Below are 15,139 nucleotides of genomic sequence, written 5' to 3'. Positions count from 1 at the left end.
TTACAATTACTAATGGTTGGTAGTCAGAATATAATAGAAAACTCTAGCATGGAAATGCTATAAATTATTTCACTTTAAAAACAAGTTAAAATTTTCAGTTAAGATTTTTAAGGTGGGAGTGGGTGAATAGGAAAAAAAAAGCATACTATGAATGGCTTCACCTGTTTCTTGACAAAACCTGTGTAATGAGGCAGTAAATTTGAATTTGGATCATCTTTCCTTTTTGCACATCTAAGAGTAATGTCCTCTTTCAGGACTATTCACACTTCTTGAAATTCCTGGCTTATTTATTAATACTGTTGCTGTATAAGCAAACACATAAGAGCTTCCAGAACTTCAACCACTGATACACATTAAGCTTAAAGATGTTCAGAGTGCTTTGTCCCATCAGAGTTTAGCCTCTTAAATGCAGAATATGCTAGGTACTCTAAAAGTTTTATTTATCGCAGTGTTTTTTAAACCATCTGGCTTTGTATGCAAGGATGCTTTATAGAAATGGTAAAGTAAGAGAAAACAAAACTCTCAGCCTTGGGGCATTCTAAAATTAGTTACTTGATTGAAAACTATATCTATTTAAATTTGGATACTTTTGTACCCACTAAATTATCTTTAAAAAGTGGAAACACCATATTTCTTTCCCATGGCTTGTCCTTCAAAATAATGTATTGTTTGTCCCCATTAAGTCCATTCTCTCCTAGCCTGTTTTGCCTGTGATGTACCACCTAGGATTATATAAAAAGAGAAAGAAGGCAGGTGCCAATTATTTGCTCAGGTGACGAAGACAGAAAAAGCGTGATTTCCTGATTTCTAAGATTCATGCCACTTCAGTACAAAATTTCAGATCCTATGCACCTAGAGACTTGAATGGATAATTATGGGCTCTAGGAACTTGGAAAAAGAAAGGACACTGGGGATGGAGCTGTCTGGAAGATTTTTGGGGACTCTCTCAGGATACTCCATAGAAGGGTCAATGGAAGCAAAAGCATGAGGATGTTTTATCAAGCATAGTATCTATACAACATTGTAAATCAACTATACTTCAATAAAATTAAAAAACAAAACAAAACAAAGGTGAAAGAATAGTATAAAGAATCTGTGGCAGATAAGACTGAATTACTAAATTGAAAACAGGCAATGGAGGGCCTTGAATGATAGGATAAGGAATTCAAGGTTAATCCTAGAGCAAGTTTCCTTAGATTTTTGACAAGAACAGTATCAAGATCATTCACAGACTAAACTTAAAAATATATCTATGTGTGTATATATATATACATACTTAGCTAAAACCTAAAGCTTCTCAGTAAATATATTATTCATAATTTCTTTCTTTTGCTTTTTTTTTTTTTTTAACAAAACTAGCATGCTGTCTCCCATTGTCTCTATACGTGTGGAAACAGGGAAGTTTTTATATATAAGCAGCATTTGTTTTCCCTGGTAGTTTTTCTGGAAACACTGTTTTCTCCACATCCCATGGCTTAAGCGTTCTGTTCTTCACAGATACCCCTATCAGAAGTATATCCCAACACACAGGAAAATGGCCAAGAGAGAAACCTAGGCAGGGCTGGAAACCGGAAATCGCAACTGATTCTCCAGAGTAGAGGAGGCAATTAACATTTCTTCCATTTCAAAGCATCTGGAGGGCCTGGAGTTCAATTCACCCTTCACACTTCCACAGAGTGAAACATGTTCTGTTCGCTTTAAGATACTGTGTGTTGAATTACAGCAGAGCAGACGGAAGGAGAAAAAAATGGGAACATAATAGTTAACACCGCTACAGTATTTATTGTTATTTACCAGAAGAAAGCAATAATAAAGCAAATGTTTACGAAAAAATTCACTTCTGCTAGAAGACTCAGTTTCACCTAAGTCACTCCAACTGATTGGAAGTAGAAAACCTTGCCCTGACTATTCATATTTTATCTCCTTCCCCCTGCCTTTTCACCCCTTAGTTTGTCACGGGCCAAAGCCTTTTACAAAATACGCATATCAGTTAGCAATGTTCCCAGTTCCACCACCTGGATCCAGAAGTATGCTGCTGAAACAGTCTCCAAACTCTAATCCAAGAGTCATTCAATTCCTTCTTCTCCGAGATTATTCTGTTGCCCCTTATGCCAGCTCTTTTGGCAGCTGCACCTGTGATTTAAGCATTTGAAAAGAGGAGAAAAATTAATCCTAGATATTCAAGTGTTTTACAGCAAAAATGACAAAATGTACATGCCTCAAAGGGTGTAAAGCGGATTAGAAATTCTGGCCAGAGAGAGCCCTCAGATCATGATAAAACAACAATAATAGCCACAGCCACCGTGAAGTGTGCATTTACTGATGACGCGACAGCTCCAGGGGTTCTGAGCACGTGAGGAAGCTTATCACATACACAAGAGGGTGGGTGCTGGACTCCGCCTGTTTCAAATCCTGGAACTAGCACTTACTAGTTGCATGGCATTGGGCATCAATTTTCTCAGCTATAAAATGACAGTAACAGTATCTTGTTCACAAGGCTACCATAAGGATTAAGTAATACAAGTTAGTGATCAACATTAACACTTCTTTTGAAAGCATTGCCTCATTTCATCTTACAACCACCTTGGAAAGAGGGAACAGGCTCAGAGCGATTAAGCAATTTGCTTCAGGTCACAGGGCTAGGAAGTGGCAGAGCTGGATTTGAACCTAGATCTGCCTGATTTCAATGCCTTCCTGAGTATTGAAATACTCACCAAACAAATACCACCATAAGAATATAAAATGTATGTTCTTTTAAGAACTGGTCTTTCCTCTTTAAAGCACATTCCTAATGTGATACTCACCAAATATTACAACAGTATTTGGAGAACGCCCAAGGGCAAAAAAAATTGCAAAAGAGTAGCATAAGTCTGAGTGCAAATCAACTTTGAGCTTTGTTTCACAGGAACAACTTAAAGGTAAGCTCTTAACGGGTTTCAAGTGCTGTTATATTTTAGGAGAATGACTCGTCCATCATGGATGTGCCTTTCAGAGAACACTGACAGAGTCCAAAGGACACTCAGAGTTTGTATAATAATGACTTTAAAATGTCTCTCCTTCTGTGGCCCGTGTCCACCTGCCAACGTGAGGAACCATTTTGGCCATCTACCACGGACCCTCTTAGCCAGTTCTCTGCCCACAACCTTTGCGTAAAAAGGTTTCCCAACATCCTGCCCATTGGAGAGAACTTGGGATGTGTTGCTGCTACCTGCACAGCCTTCAAACCAGAGGGTCCTCCATGTGCTCCGACTCTCTCCCTCCCTAGTGTCAGACTTTCAGGAGAGGAGGGGTGTGACTGCAGATTAGTAAGGGTCATCCAACAGTGAACACCACCAGCGAACACCACCAATAAACAAAATATATAACGCCAGTTATTTAAAATAACTGCAGAGCTGTAACAAATAGTCAAAACTGTGTTCTTTGTATTATTGAATGGAAAAAATATTTTTATAGTATTTTATTCCTGATATATGTTTATATGCATAGAAGGGTTCCAAATTAATAAAAATATTTTGAAAAGTGAAACGTGGCAATGCCCCAACATAGTAAACCCAGAGACATATTAACTAATTTAAAATATGCCCAAACTGGCAGTTCAGATCACTGGAGAAAAGAATGGGTCACTAAATGATCAGTGGTTAGCTACTTGGCAAAGAAATAAAATAGCAGACTTCTTGCTTCCTACTTACTTCTAACATCTAACCCTTTAATTCATCTATAATATGGAAAATTTTTTTAAAAAACCAAAAGTTCTAAAAGCAGCAAGAAAGATAGGCAAATATTTTAATAAGGTTCAAAAAAGCCATTTCTAAGCAGAACACAAAAGACAGAAACCATAAAGGAAAAGATAGCTAGATCTGATGTTACAAAAATATAAAACTTCCAACAAACAAGAATCAATTTGCATTATTGTTAGGGGACCCTGTTCCCCCTTCACCTGTTGGTTAAAATTAGTTTTTTTAAAAAGTGCGTGTGTATAGCATTACACAGTGTACACACACACGTACATACACCCACAGAGACTGGGAGCAATTGGGCAGGATGGGAAGACCCATTTCAGCAGGGGTTGTTTAATTCAGCACACGTGACTGCAGTTCCTGCTCTGGACCAACACCTCAATGGGTGTCCAGGACATAGATGAGGAAGACCTACCTTGAGGAACTCAGAATCCACTAGGAGACCTACAATGTGCCTGTAAGAGCTGTCAACTTAAGGCACCATGTGGAAGATGCTGAAAGAGAGGTACAAGTGAGGGGCAGTAGAAAGAGACAGGAAGGGTATTCACCACTGATGTTTGGTTTCATTTCTTTTGTTGTAAGTGTTGAGTTGAGCCTGTTGGATATATTTTGAAAGACAGAGATAGAAAATAAATAACTTGAGCAAAGTGTTGTGGGGAGAGAGGGAAAGAAGGTCCTTCAGGGGAAAAATTCAGGAGGTATGGTTTGCCATAGATGTCACTGAACCGTGGTTGCCTGAGTGTGGTCTCCAAATGACCAGCATCAGCATTGCCAAGGAACTTGTCAGAAATGCAACTTCTCAGGTCCCATCCAAGACCTACTGAATCAGAAACTCTAGAGATGGGCTCAGTAATCTATATTCAGCCTTCCAGGTTCTTTTGATGCATGCTAAATTTTAGGAATCACTATCACAGACTTTAGAAAAGTTGTACATCAAAAACTCTTTTTTTCCACTAGGTATTAGGGAAGGGCAGTTCTTGGTCTGTATAATTCTAGCCCACTTATGCTCTTCTGAGATAAGTTTGAAACGTCACATTGCTTTCTCCTGTGGAGACTCCCTCTGTCAAGAGTATAACATTTCTAAAGCTCTGATCTAGATTTGGCCTTGGCTCTTGGAGATTCTGGTAGGTTTGGGTTCTTGGGTTTTGGGGGTTTTTTTTAAGGAAAAAAAGGGACAGAAAAAAAGAAAGGAACTGAAGGGAACTCTGAGGCTTCAGACTTGAATGTGTGAGAGAATGGAGACAGCATGGAAAATTGGGAACCAGAAACAACAACTAGATCTAGAAAGGAAAAGCTTGGTTTGGGGACAGATTGAATGAAGGTACTGAGAAAACCCTGAGTGATCTAAAGGGAAAGGGAAATTTGGGGGCTGTCCTAGATTATGTGATAATTGAAACAAAGGGAGAAGCTAAGATAGGAAAAAGGAGAAAACTGCAAAAGGACAGAATCTAGAGATCCTACTTCAAAAGAAACAGGATATTTTATAAATGAGGCAAAGACAAAATGGCCAGAGATGAAGACTCAGGAGTCTATGTTCTTACATTTTTGTAATCATAACAACTGCTAATGTGTCATGGAGTCTTTTGGCTAATTAAGGCTGCTCGGGAAATTATTATACTGAAATCTTTCTGAAGGAGAAATTTAATCATGTCTTTAGGCACCTAGGTGAAACCAGTCCAGACACACATAGGTGAGCCCAAAGTAAAATTAACTGAATGTTAAAATAGTTACCGTGTTTGACTGGCACCAAAAGTGGCATATGATATAAACGCAGTTGACCTCAGTACATTGAATAGTTGCTGCAGATAAGATTTTTATCTCAATGAAAAGTACAGATACTCATCTGGGATGGTAGGCAGTGAGCGGACCACCAAATTTTTAAACAGGAAAGGAAATCATACATTTACCAGGGAGGGATAAGCCCGTACAAGCCTAACATCTTTGTTTTGGGCTGGCATCACATTGACTCAGAGTTATCAACTCAGAGGGAAACAAATGAGCGATTAGTAAATTCAGTTAGACAAGACAAAGACTTTTAAAACATAGCTAAAAACAATAAGAACAACGTGACAAACCAAAAAATTCTGCAGCAGTCAAATAAGTAATGTAAATGAGTGAAAAAGGCCAGGGATTAGGCAGTAGGGCATGGTGGAGACTGAGGAAAAACTGGAGAGTCCATTACCTATCTCAAGGGAGAAGTCAACACAGATCCAGCTTATTTGTGCCATGCACATGCAGGCCCCGTGTGGCTGGATCTGATGTTTCAAATGCTCCCAGGTATCTGCATATTATCATGTGATATTTTATAACTCGTACAACAATACCCAAGCCAAACAAAACAGGCCTGCAAATCGGGCTTATAGTCCACTAGTTTTCAATACCTGGCCCCCAGAATACATCTCTTTTAAACTGAATTAAATGCGCAGCTTTTTGGAAGAGGTAGCATTTGAGCCAAGCAAGTGTACAGACTTCCCTTCATTCTCTGCTAGAAACTTCATTCAGGGATCCCAAGCCAGAAGCATGAGATGGGGAAAGAATAAACACTAAAAGGAAAAAATACAAATTTAAAATATAAACTACCTCATGAGCTATGCTCTAGAAAATAGAAAAATAATATTTCCAAGTCCATGAGAGAAAAAATAATCATTTTTCCTTTAAAAATAAATAATTTCTATGTATGTTTATGGACATTCAATGTTTTAGTTAGGAGCATCAGTAAAAACAATTATAAGATTGCCAAATTGGGTTTTAACTTCATATGTGAAAATCCAGGGATTTAGAGAACATCTCTATCCTCCAACACAAGTGGGGGGGAAAAAACCCATAACCTTTAGTTTCACCTCCTTCAAGTGAGTGTGGATGTGTCTCATTTGACCAGCCAAAAATAGCCCTTTCTGCTGGGATCTTGTGATATCACCACTGATGGCGTTTACAGCGTTTTACTGAGTCTAAGATGCACATTTTTCGATGTTTCCGTATCCCTGACATCAGAAAGCATCTTACAGTCAATGGTGTTTTACAATAGTTGGCTGCAGGTGGGAGCACAAACACAGTATAGGTTTTCATACCATCAGCACTTCCACTGAGCTCTGTGCCCTGTTGGAATTGCACACGTGCAAATGTATTGCCATTTAAACTATCCTTTAAAGAGTGACAAAGCAAATATGACAAAATGTGTTGGGCTTGTAAGAATCTGCTGTTTTGAACTTCCACACGTCTCAAATGATTTCAAATTAAAAGATAAAAAATGCCTTTTAAGAGAGATTACACTATGAGTCGGCATTAAAGCAGACACTTATCATGTATGCAGCAAGGCGCAAAAACACAGCAGTAGGGAGCGAATTGATGTCAGCCAAGTGAATTTTTGTCAGTTGGACAATGCATTTTCACATTTTTCTTGCAGACCATTTTAAAGGACCACATTGATGAAGTTGCATGACATTTTGTATCTGAGATACATATCAAGAGATGTCCGTTGCAAGCCAAGACAGGCAAATGAAAGCAGAAGATGCCAGTCCCTTGCATAGATAAAAGACATTGCAAAGCAAAGGCTGATATGCAAGACCACCATTCACAAACCGTGTCAGAGTTCACTTTGCTGCATATTTTTCTTCCTTAGCGGACATTAAAAACAAAAAAAACACAACTCAAAACTGATAGCACTTGGGACTTCCCTGGTGGCACAGTGGTTAAGAATCTGCTTGCCAGTGCAGAGGACACGGGTTCAAGCTCTGGTCCGAGAAGATCCCACATGCCAGGGAGCAACTAAGCCCGTGAGCCACAACTACTGAGCCTGAGCTCTAGAGCCCACGAGCCCCAACTACTGAAGCCCGCGTGCCTAGAGCCCTTGCTGTGCAACAAGAGAAGCCACCGCAGTGAGAAGCCCGCGCACCGCACGCAACAAAGAGTAGCCCCCGCTCGCTGCAACTAGAGAAAGATGGCGCGCATCAACGAAGACGCAATGCAGCCAGAGATAAATAAATAATTTTTTTAAAAACCTGATAGCACTTTAGAATTTATTGAAAATGAAAAACGTACTACTTAGTAGGGTGTGGCATTTTGGTAATGATTATCATGAATTTACCTTAATGCCTTTTGCTCTAGAATCTAGACCCCAAGCTGAAGTGTTCTCACTTGACTAAAAGGCAGGGTCTTGACTGTAAAAATGATAAAACCAACACTGGAAGCTCCATGAAGTTAAGACTATACCTGTCCTATTCCCTGCTGATGGTGCCTGATACATGGCAGCGCTATACCAATATTTATTGCAATAATGGGTAAGCAGATGGATGAAATGCAGCCAACTCCAGGGAAAGCCGATTTGCTCAGCAGAACATTCCCTGAGAAGGCAGGGAGTGGGTTCAGATGATCATTTAAACTTCATTCTCTTGTCTACTCTGAATCCACGTGCCACCTTTAATGCAGATTTTAAAAAGATTTCTCTTGGGCTTCCCTGGTGGCGCAGTGGTTGAGAGTCCACCTGCCGATGCAGGGGACACGGGTTCGTGCCCCGGTCCGGGAATATCCCACATGCCGCGGAGCAGCTGGGCCCGTGAGCCATGGCCGCTGAGGCTGTGCATCCGGAGCCTGTGCTCTGCCAACGGGAGAGGCCACGACAGTGAGAGGCCCGCGTACCGCAAAAAAAAAAAAAAGATTCCTCTTAATGTCATTTTCTGATTGTCTAGCCACCAAGGCATCTTGGATTTGCCTTGACAACTGGTTACAGAGTGACAGCACTAGCCTCTCTCAAAACAACACCCTGATCCACCCCCTACAGAGGTCTGGCTGCCTGGAGAAGAGCAGGTACAAAAAGTGTTGATGTTGTGCCCAAGGGCAGGCAAAGGCCTCTTGCCTGATCTCATGTGACCGCTAGTGCTGTCACCCCGCCCCCTGCCCCAAGAAGAATCAGAGTCCCTCTAAATCACAGTTGAAAGTCATCTTTGATTCAGAAGAATAAAATGCTGAAATGTTGTCAATTGTGCATTACTAGGAGATGGGAATAAGGAACATACATGTGTATATATGAATAAGAACCAATTATATTGGGTTGTTTGGGTTTTTTTTCTTTTTTTGTGGCCACGCCATGTGGCTTGCAGCATCTTAGTTCCCCGACCAGGGATTGAATCTGGGCCCTCGGCAGTGAAAGTGCTGAGTCCTAACCACTGGACCGCCAAGGAATTCCCTGTATTGTTTGAGAATATAAAGCTCTTTAAAAGCAGAAAAAGAACAAGCTTACATGGAAACCTGTTTAAAACATCTTGACGAAAACTGACCCTCTATGATGAAATAATATATTGACTATTTTGTCAATGTAATATCTTGGCTAAATTACATACTAGATTTTAAAACAATAGTTAATTATCAACCACCTGTGGTCTTTGGACACGCACCTTTCAGCCTCCATAAATGCCGCCATAGTAATGACTATAAAAAAATTTATTTCTATAACTTAAGCTGCAAGGAATAGAACATTTTCGCCTATCAGCGTGAGTAATAGTGAATCATAGTAAATGTGAAAACTGAAATAATAGTAAAATATTTTAAAGCTCCATTTATTCATAGAGATATTAATCTGAAGTTTATTATTTTCCGCCCACCTAAAAAATAAAGAGTATAATCGCAATTGCAGGTAGTCTCCATTCATCTACTAAAAAAGAACTGTTTTTTCAAGCACTATGGAAGCACTCATCTACAAACATTGGCCTAATTAGGCCTCACTCTTATTTATTCCTGCAGCAGGTTCCTGGGGATCTCTGCTTGTGTCAGCTCTGTGTGGCTGGAGTGAATAAAAGCTTGACCCTGGACTCAGAACTGGATTTCAAAGTCAACTCTACCACTTCTGAGCTGTTTCTCCTAGACATGTTTTTTAACATCCCTAATCCTCAGTTTCCTTTTTATAAAACAGGGAGAATAATAATACGTGCCTTATAGGGTTGTTAAAGTGACTGTAAAAGTTAATTCATATAATGAATCTGGCCCATAGTAAGTGCTCAATAGATGTTAGCTATTAGTACCATCGTTACAGAAGTTATATAGATGTGTCTTTATATATATATATACTATATATATAAAACTATATATATATAACTATATATATAATTATATAACTATATATATATAGTTATATAGATGTGTCTTTGAGGATAACCAATATATATATAACTATATATATATATATATATATATATAGATGTGTCTTTGAGGATAACCAATATATATATAACTATATATATATATATATATATATAGTTATATAGATGTGTCTTTGAGGATAACCAATCATTTAGATCTACCAGTAATGCTGACAGATTTCCCTCAGTTAGTGACAATCTCCTGGTGTCCAAATGAGCAGGGAAGAGAGATGGGAGACATTTATCGTGGTGTGTGTTCACCATTTCTCCCACCTCCTACTTACAGGTTTAAGATAGGCGATGTTACTGTGACGAATGTCGTTCAAGAGCTGATCTCTGGGGGTGATTTCCACCAGCGGGGGTGGCCTATTTCTCGGCACTGGTTTGAGTGTTTTGATCACGTCTTTGAGGTTGGTTTTCTCAGCTGATTCTCTGGCTTCCGGCATCCGAGATTTGCGCTGGATCCTCTTTAGCTTTACCATGCGGAAGGTGTCAGTGTCCGGCCTGTACTTTGGAGCGTGCGATGGCTTTTTCGTCATTTCATTTTGTCGACTGAAGGGGACTACGTGGGAGCTGGGAGGTCGAGAAGGAAGAGGAAGAGGAGGCTGGAGGAACTCCTGCGTCCCAGAATCGGGCACTGGTCCCCGCAGCGTCTCCCACATCCCAGGTGGCAGCCCCAACCCGTTCTCCAACATGGCTATTAACTTTCTCTGCTCTTTGAGTTGCTGCTGTTTCTGTTCTTCTTGTCTTTTCTGCCTTTGTCTATCCTGATTCCTGGTGAGCAGGTTGGTTACCACCATTCTGGGACCTGGAAGCTCAAAATGGTAGCCCATCTTCAGGAGAGTGTCGTTTGCCTTCAGAAGCCTGGCTATCTCCATTTCAGCGTGGTGGCCCAACATATGCCTCTGATTGTGGAACCGAAGTTCGGTTAGTGTCTCATTAAACTGGAGACACCTCATGATGGCCACGATTCCCTTGCCTGTGATGAAATTGGACTCGACGTTAAGAGTGGTAACGCTCCTGTTTTCACGCAACATGTTGGCCAGGGCGAATGCTAGGTTCTCATCCGCACCCACGTTGGCTAAACTGAAGGTTTTGATGTGTTTGTTTTTCTTCATCGCGTTGACAAAGTCCAGCAACATTTCTTTGGGGATGTTTTCAATGTTGTTCAGGTTGAGTTCCTTCATGTCAGGGTCATTTTGTCTCACTCGCCTTAAGCTCCCATCTAGGTCCGTTTGGTTTCCGGAAGGCCTTGCGCTTACCTTCAAAAAACTGGTATCTAGAGCTAGCTTTTGGGGATCTAATTTTGATATTTTTTTCTCACTTTTTTCTTGGGCCTCTGGTCTGTCTTTCTGTTCTTCGGTTACTTTATCAGTTACCTGTTGGCTGTTGTTCTCACCATTTCTGAGTTGCTCCTTTACCTCACCTTCCTCTTCTCTTTTTGTTTTCTCTTCACTCTCTTCACTGTCCTCTTTTCCCTCATCTTCTTCATCTTCCACATCATCTTCGTTATCTTCATTATTTGTTTCTTGGACATTGTCACTGCCCTGTGATTCCGTTTTATGTGCAGTGATTTCATTATTAAGCTTTTCTTTTAAATACTGGGACACATTTTTATTACCTGTGTCTATTTCTTCATGCTGTTCTTGAGTTTTTCCCTAAAAGAGAAGTTTATGAAGGTTAGAATACATGTCATGAGGGTTTCTTCACATAGAAATATGAAGAGCAGCACTATTTACTGGAGAGAATAAGAAGATTTATTACTAAGTGAAAAAAGGAAGCAACTAAGCTGTAGGCATAGTATTCCATTTGTTTACGTATTTATGTGTATACATATATACACACAATATATATCAAAGCTTATAAATGTGTAGGAAAAAACAGACTTGTAATGCTTACCAAGTACTTATCTCTGAGGAAGAGAGGTAACCATTGAGATAACTGAGAAAAGGAAGGATTGAGGGGATTTTCACTTGTTACGTTATATAATTCTAGACTAAGTTTTTTTAAAACCAAATACACATATTAGTTTTTCAAGCAAATACAACAAAAATAAAGATAAATTTTTATAGGCACACACAGGCACGAACACAGTTTTTGGCTGTGTTTTTCTCATCCCCTGTGTTAAAATTAAGCCTAGTTAATTTTGTTTTCAGACCCTCTATTGTTTTTAAAGATGGGGTTCAGTTCCAGAAGCAGTTAAAAATTATTTGTTTTGAAAACCTTATGGATTTATCCATTCATTGAAATCTTTGTTTTGTATATAGTTGAATAGGCATCTTTGTATTCAATAGCTCTGTGTTACACAATAATTTCCTTATTGCCCTAACCAAAATTTACATAATATGTTTGCCAATCTAATGTAATGTGTACAACAAGTTTCCCTGAAAATAAGATACTGTGGGGAAAATGAAAGCAGTTTGATATTTGGAACATAACAAAACCCTTAAACTTTGATTTTTGTTTGCTCAGCTCTGGGAAAACTACCCTGGATACTCCAGGGACAGGCTTTATAGTCCAGTTCCTTTGGAAGGAAAGTGTCTAGGAGGCAAAGCCAGCTACAAAAGGGGACAGGATTAGTAGAGATTTAGAAACAACTGCTTAGTCTGGGAAGGAAAATGACAGTCATATCAATAATGTTTATTAAATGTTTACACATCAATTAGCACATTTTCCCAAAATGTATGTGTACCTCATAGGTGTCATTTTGAAAGCTGATGTAGCAGTTTGACACACAGGCTCATCTGAGTAAGAACTTGATCTTGGGAGGACGAAATGGATAAAGGGGCTCGACTGTATGGTGATGGATGGAAACTAAATTTTTGGTGGTGAGCATACTGTAGGGTATATAGAAGTAGAAATATAATGTTGTACGCATGAAACGTACATCGTGTTATAAACCAATGTTATCTCAATAAAAAATAAACCTGTAATTTTTAAAAAAATAAGAACTTGATTTTACTGCTTATAACATTATAGGCTGGAATTGACAATTGACACCTTAACTCTGAAGCCTTCACCTTTGCATTTCTCACTTGTCTCAGCAGGGGGAGCCAACTATCAAGCTGTTTAAATTATACCAAAGGAAGAAAAAGTGTTAAAAGTACCCACTTTGTTTTTTCCTCTGAAATTGGTGTTCATATAGAACCGGCTTTTACTCTAGTTGTAAAATGTCTGCAAATTGTACCTTACACTCTAACCTGATCAAGCCAGCAACTCATTTTCTTGAGTGCAGTACATGTTTAAACTCCCCTGGCCATGAAATCGGTTTATAACTTTCCTAAAATTATAGCCAGCGTGATGGTAATGTGACAAGATATATCAATATTAGCAGGCATAACTACAAGAGACTTTACCTGTGGGGATCTCTGTCTTATTTTTGCCAAGTCATTTTTAAGTGAAACATTTAAAACAATGTGCTGGTATACAAGTCCAGAGTGGACCACAATTCTACTTTTCATATAAGGAACATGTTTAAAGAATGAACTATCTTTAAAACAGCTTAACATCATCAACTTCTAAATTCACCACTGATATCCAATGTACTGTGGTAATACTGGATTTTTTGGTTATTTGACTTGGTTTAATTGCAGAGCCTGTGGCTGGACTTCAGGGGGACTGTGACACCCTTGAGATTGTATGTGTAACATTGTATGTGTATGCATGTGATGGAAGGAGAGAAAGGAGAGCCTTCTTCAGCTTCCTAAAGGGTTCTGTGAGCCAAAAAAAGCATAAAGGACAAATGCTTCTGGGTTATGAGTTAATTCATTAAGTATCATGCCTACAGAATATAGGCTTTCCTGCACAAGAAACCCCGTGGCAATTTTTTTAAAGAGATATTTACAAGAAATTACCACTTTTCCCTCCCAGTTATACCATGTAAGTGTTAAAGAAAGTTCCCATCTGGCGTAGGATGAAATATTCTGATTTATCTATAAACGTCGACAAAACATAGAGTCTTGAGAAATGACAGTTACAACAGGGACACGTGCCAGCCCAGCCCAGGCAGCCATTTCTCTGTTGTATACAAATCCCCAGTTACCTTGGATGACACAAAGGTAACAGGAACACGTTCGTCTTCCAGCATGCGTCTGGATGCCTTTTGCCAATACATATAATCAACGAGAGATTTATGGTCGAAGTTCCCTGTTGGTGGCTTGTCAGTCTGATCCTTCTGAATCATTCCCACGGGAAGCCTGGGGTCAGGGGCCATCACCTCCATTTCCAACTGCAGTTCCTTAAGCTCTTCTGGGGACAAGTTGGCCAAGATTTCATCTTCATCAATCTCCCCATCAAAGAGTTCTTCTTGATCTGAATTCCTGCTGTGTTCCGACATGATTCTTTTCTATACTTTTCTATACTTTATTAGAAAAGGAGAAATAATCAAAGAAGATTTAAAAAAATAAAAAACTCTCAAGAAGTTCCCCCAGTTACCAAGCGTCCCAGGTCAACACCACCTTGAGAGATTTTTTTTTCCCCCAAGAACCCCAGTGGTGTTTGCTGAGCCTCTAGGAGTGACTGCCGCTAAGCTCAAGCCGTAACTATATTAAGCAGGGCTTGGCTGGAGAGGGTCAATTTATGGAATTACTATGCTCCTCTCTTTTCGGCAACTTGAGTCAGCTGTGCAAATCCATCTGACATTTCAGTACAGCTGCTTAGGTTTGCCAGCGAGTAACAGGTCTCCAGACTCCCTGTAGGAGTAAAATTAGTTCTCTTCCTATGTGCTCTCACATTGTCCTACACTAAGTCATGCAGCCCATACACGCATACCCCAGTACTGCAGGGGAGGCCACTTCTTTTTATTTAAATGATGAAAGCAACTTACAATATTTCAGGAGGAAAATCCAAACAGCGACCTCAGTTCTACTGAAGTGAAAAATTCATATGCAGGTGGAAATCAAGCTCTCAGGGCTTGATTCTTCACTACCATGAGACTCTGGAAGGAAATAAACCTGCACACAGCCGAGCAGAGGTCTGGCTATGTTACCCGCTGCGTAAACTGAACCTTTGCAAGATGTCCTTATTTGCATCTAGATCCTGTGATCTAACAGATGGGGACAACGAGCCCTTGAATTTCCACTATGAGTGAGGAGTTTAATGTTTTAAATAATTTGTTTTTCTTATTAAGTATCCATTAAGCCAGGATAAAAATTTAAAGGGATCTAAATTGAAATGTTAAAAAAAAAACCCAAACCATTAAAGTACTGGAAGAAATCATGAAAAGATTTTTTCATAACTTCAGAGGACGATATGGCAATATTTATCCAAATG

The 15,139-nt window shown here is 39.5% G+C and overlaps 1 protein-coding gene across 1 annotated transcript; it reads right to left on the bottom strand.

Annotated features, from left to right (window-relative positions):
- Nucleotides 1–1,756: 1,756 nt before the first annotated feature.
- On the bottom strand, nucleotides 1,757–14,819 carry LMOD3 (leiomodin 3). The gene is made up of 4 exons (XM_024747040.1): nucleotides 14,690–14,819; nucleotides 13,911–14,228; nucleotides 10,153–11,526; nucleotides 1,757–2,133 (listed from the first exon to the last, which is right to left on the bottom strand). Exons 2-4 carry the CDS (start codon nucleotides 14,202–14,204, stop codon nucleotides 2,107–2,109), a joined length of 1,695 nt encoding a protein of 564 aa, XP_024602808.1. The 5' UTR covers nucleotides 14,205–14,228; nucleotides 14,690–14,819; the 3' UTR covers nucleotides 1,757–2,106.
- Nucleotides 14,820–15,139: the final 320 nt, after the last annotated feature.

Source organism: Neophocaena asiaeorientalis, unplaced genomic scaffold (assembly GCF_003031525.2).
Source record: "Neophocaena asiaeorientalis asiaeorientalis breed wild unplaced genomic scaffold, Neophocaena_asiaeorientalis_V1.1 scaffold130, whole genome shotgun sequence".
Taxonomy (NCBI): domain Eukaryota; kingdom Metazoa; phylum Chordata; class Mammalia; order Artiodactyla; family Phocoenidae; genus Neophocaena; species Neophocaena asiaeorientalis.
This window is presented reverse-complemented; position numbering and strand designations above follow the sequence as displayed.

Bases quoted from the DNA above. Each gene is read 5' to 3' on its own strand.
- LMOD3 (XM_024747040.1), bottom strand. From the start codon at position 14,204: ATGTCGGAACACAGCAGGAATTCAGATCAAGAAGAACTCTTTGATGGG. The intron at 11,527-13,910 runs GTAACTGGGGAT...CTTCTCTTTTAG, and splicing joins TTACCTTTGTGTCATCCAAG to GGAAAAACTCAAGAACAGCA. The intron at 2,134-10,152 runs GTAAGTAGGAGG...CTTAAATCACAG, and splicing joins ACATCGCCTATCTTAAACCT to GTGCAGCTGCCAAAAGAGCT.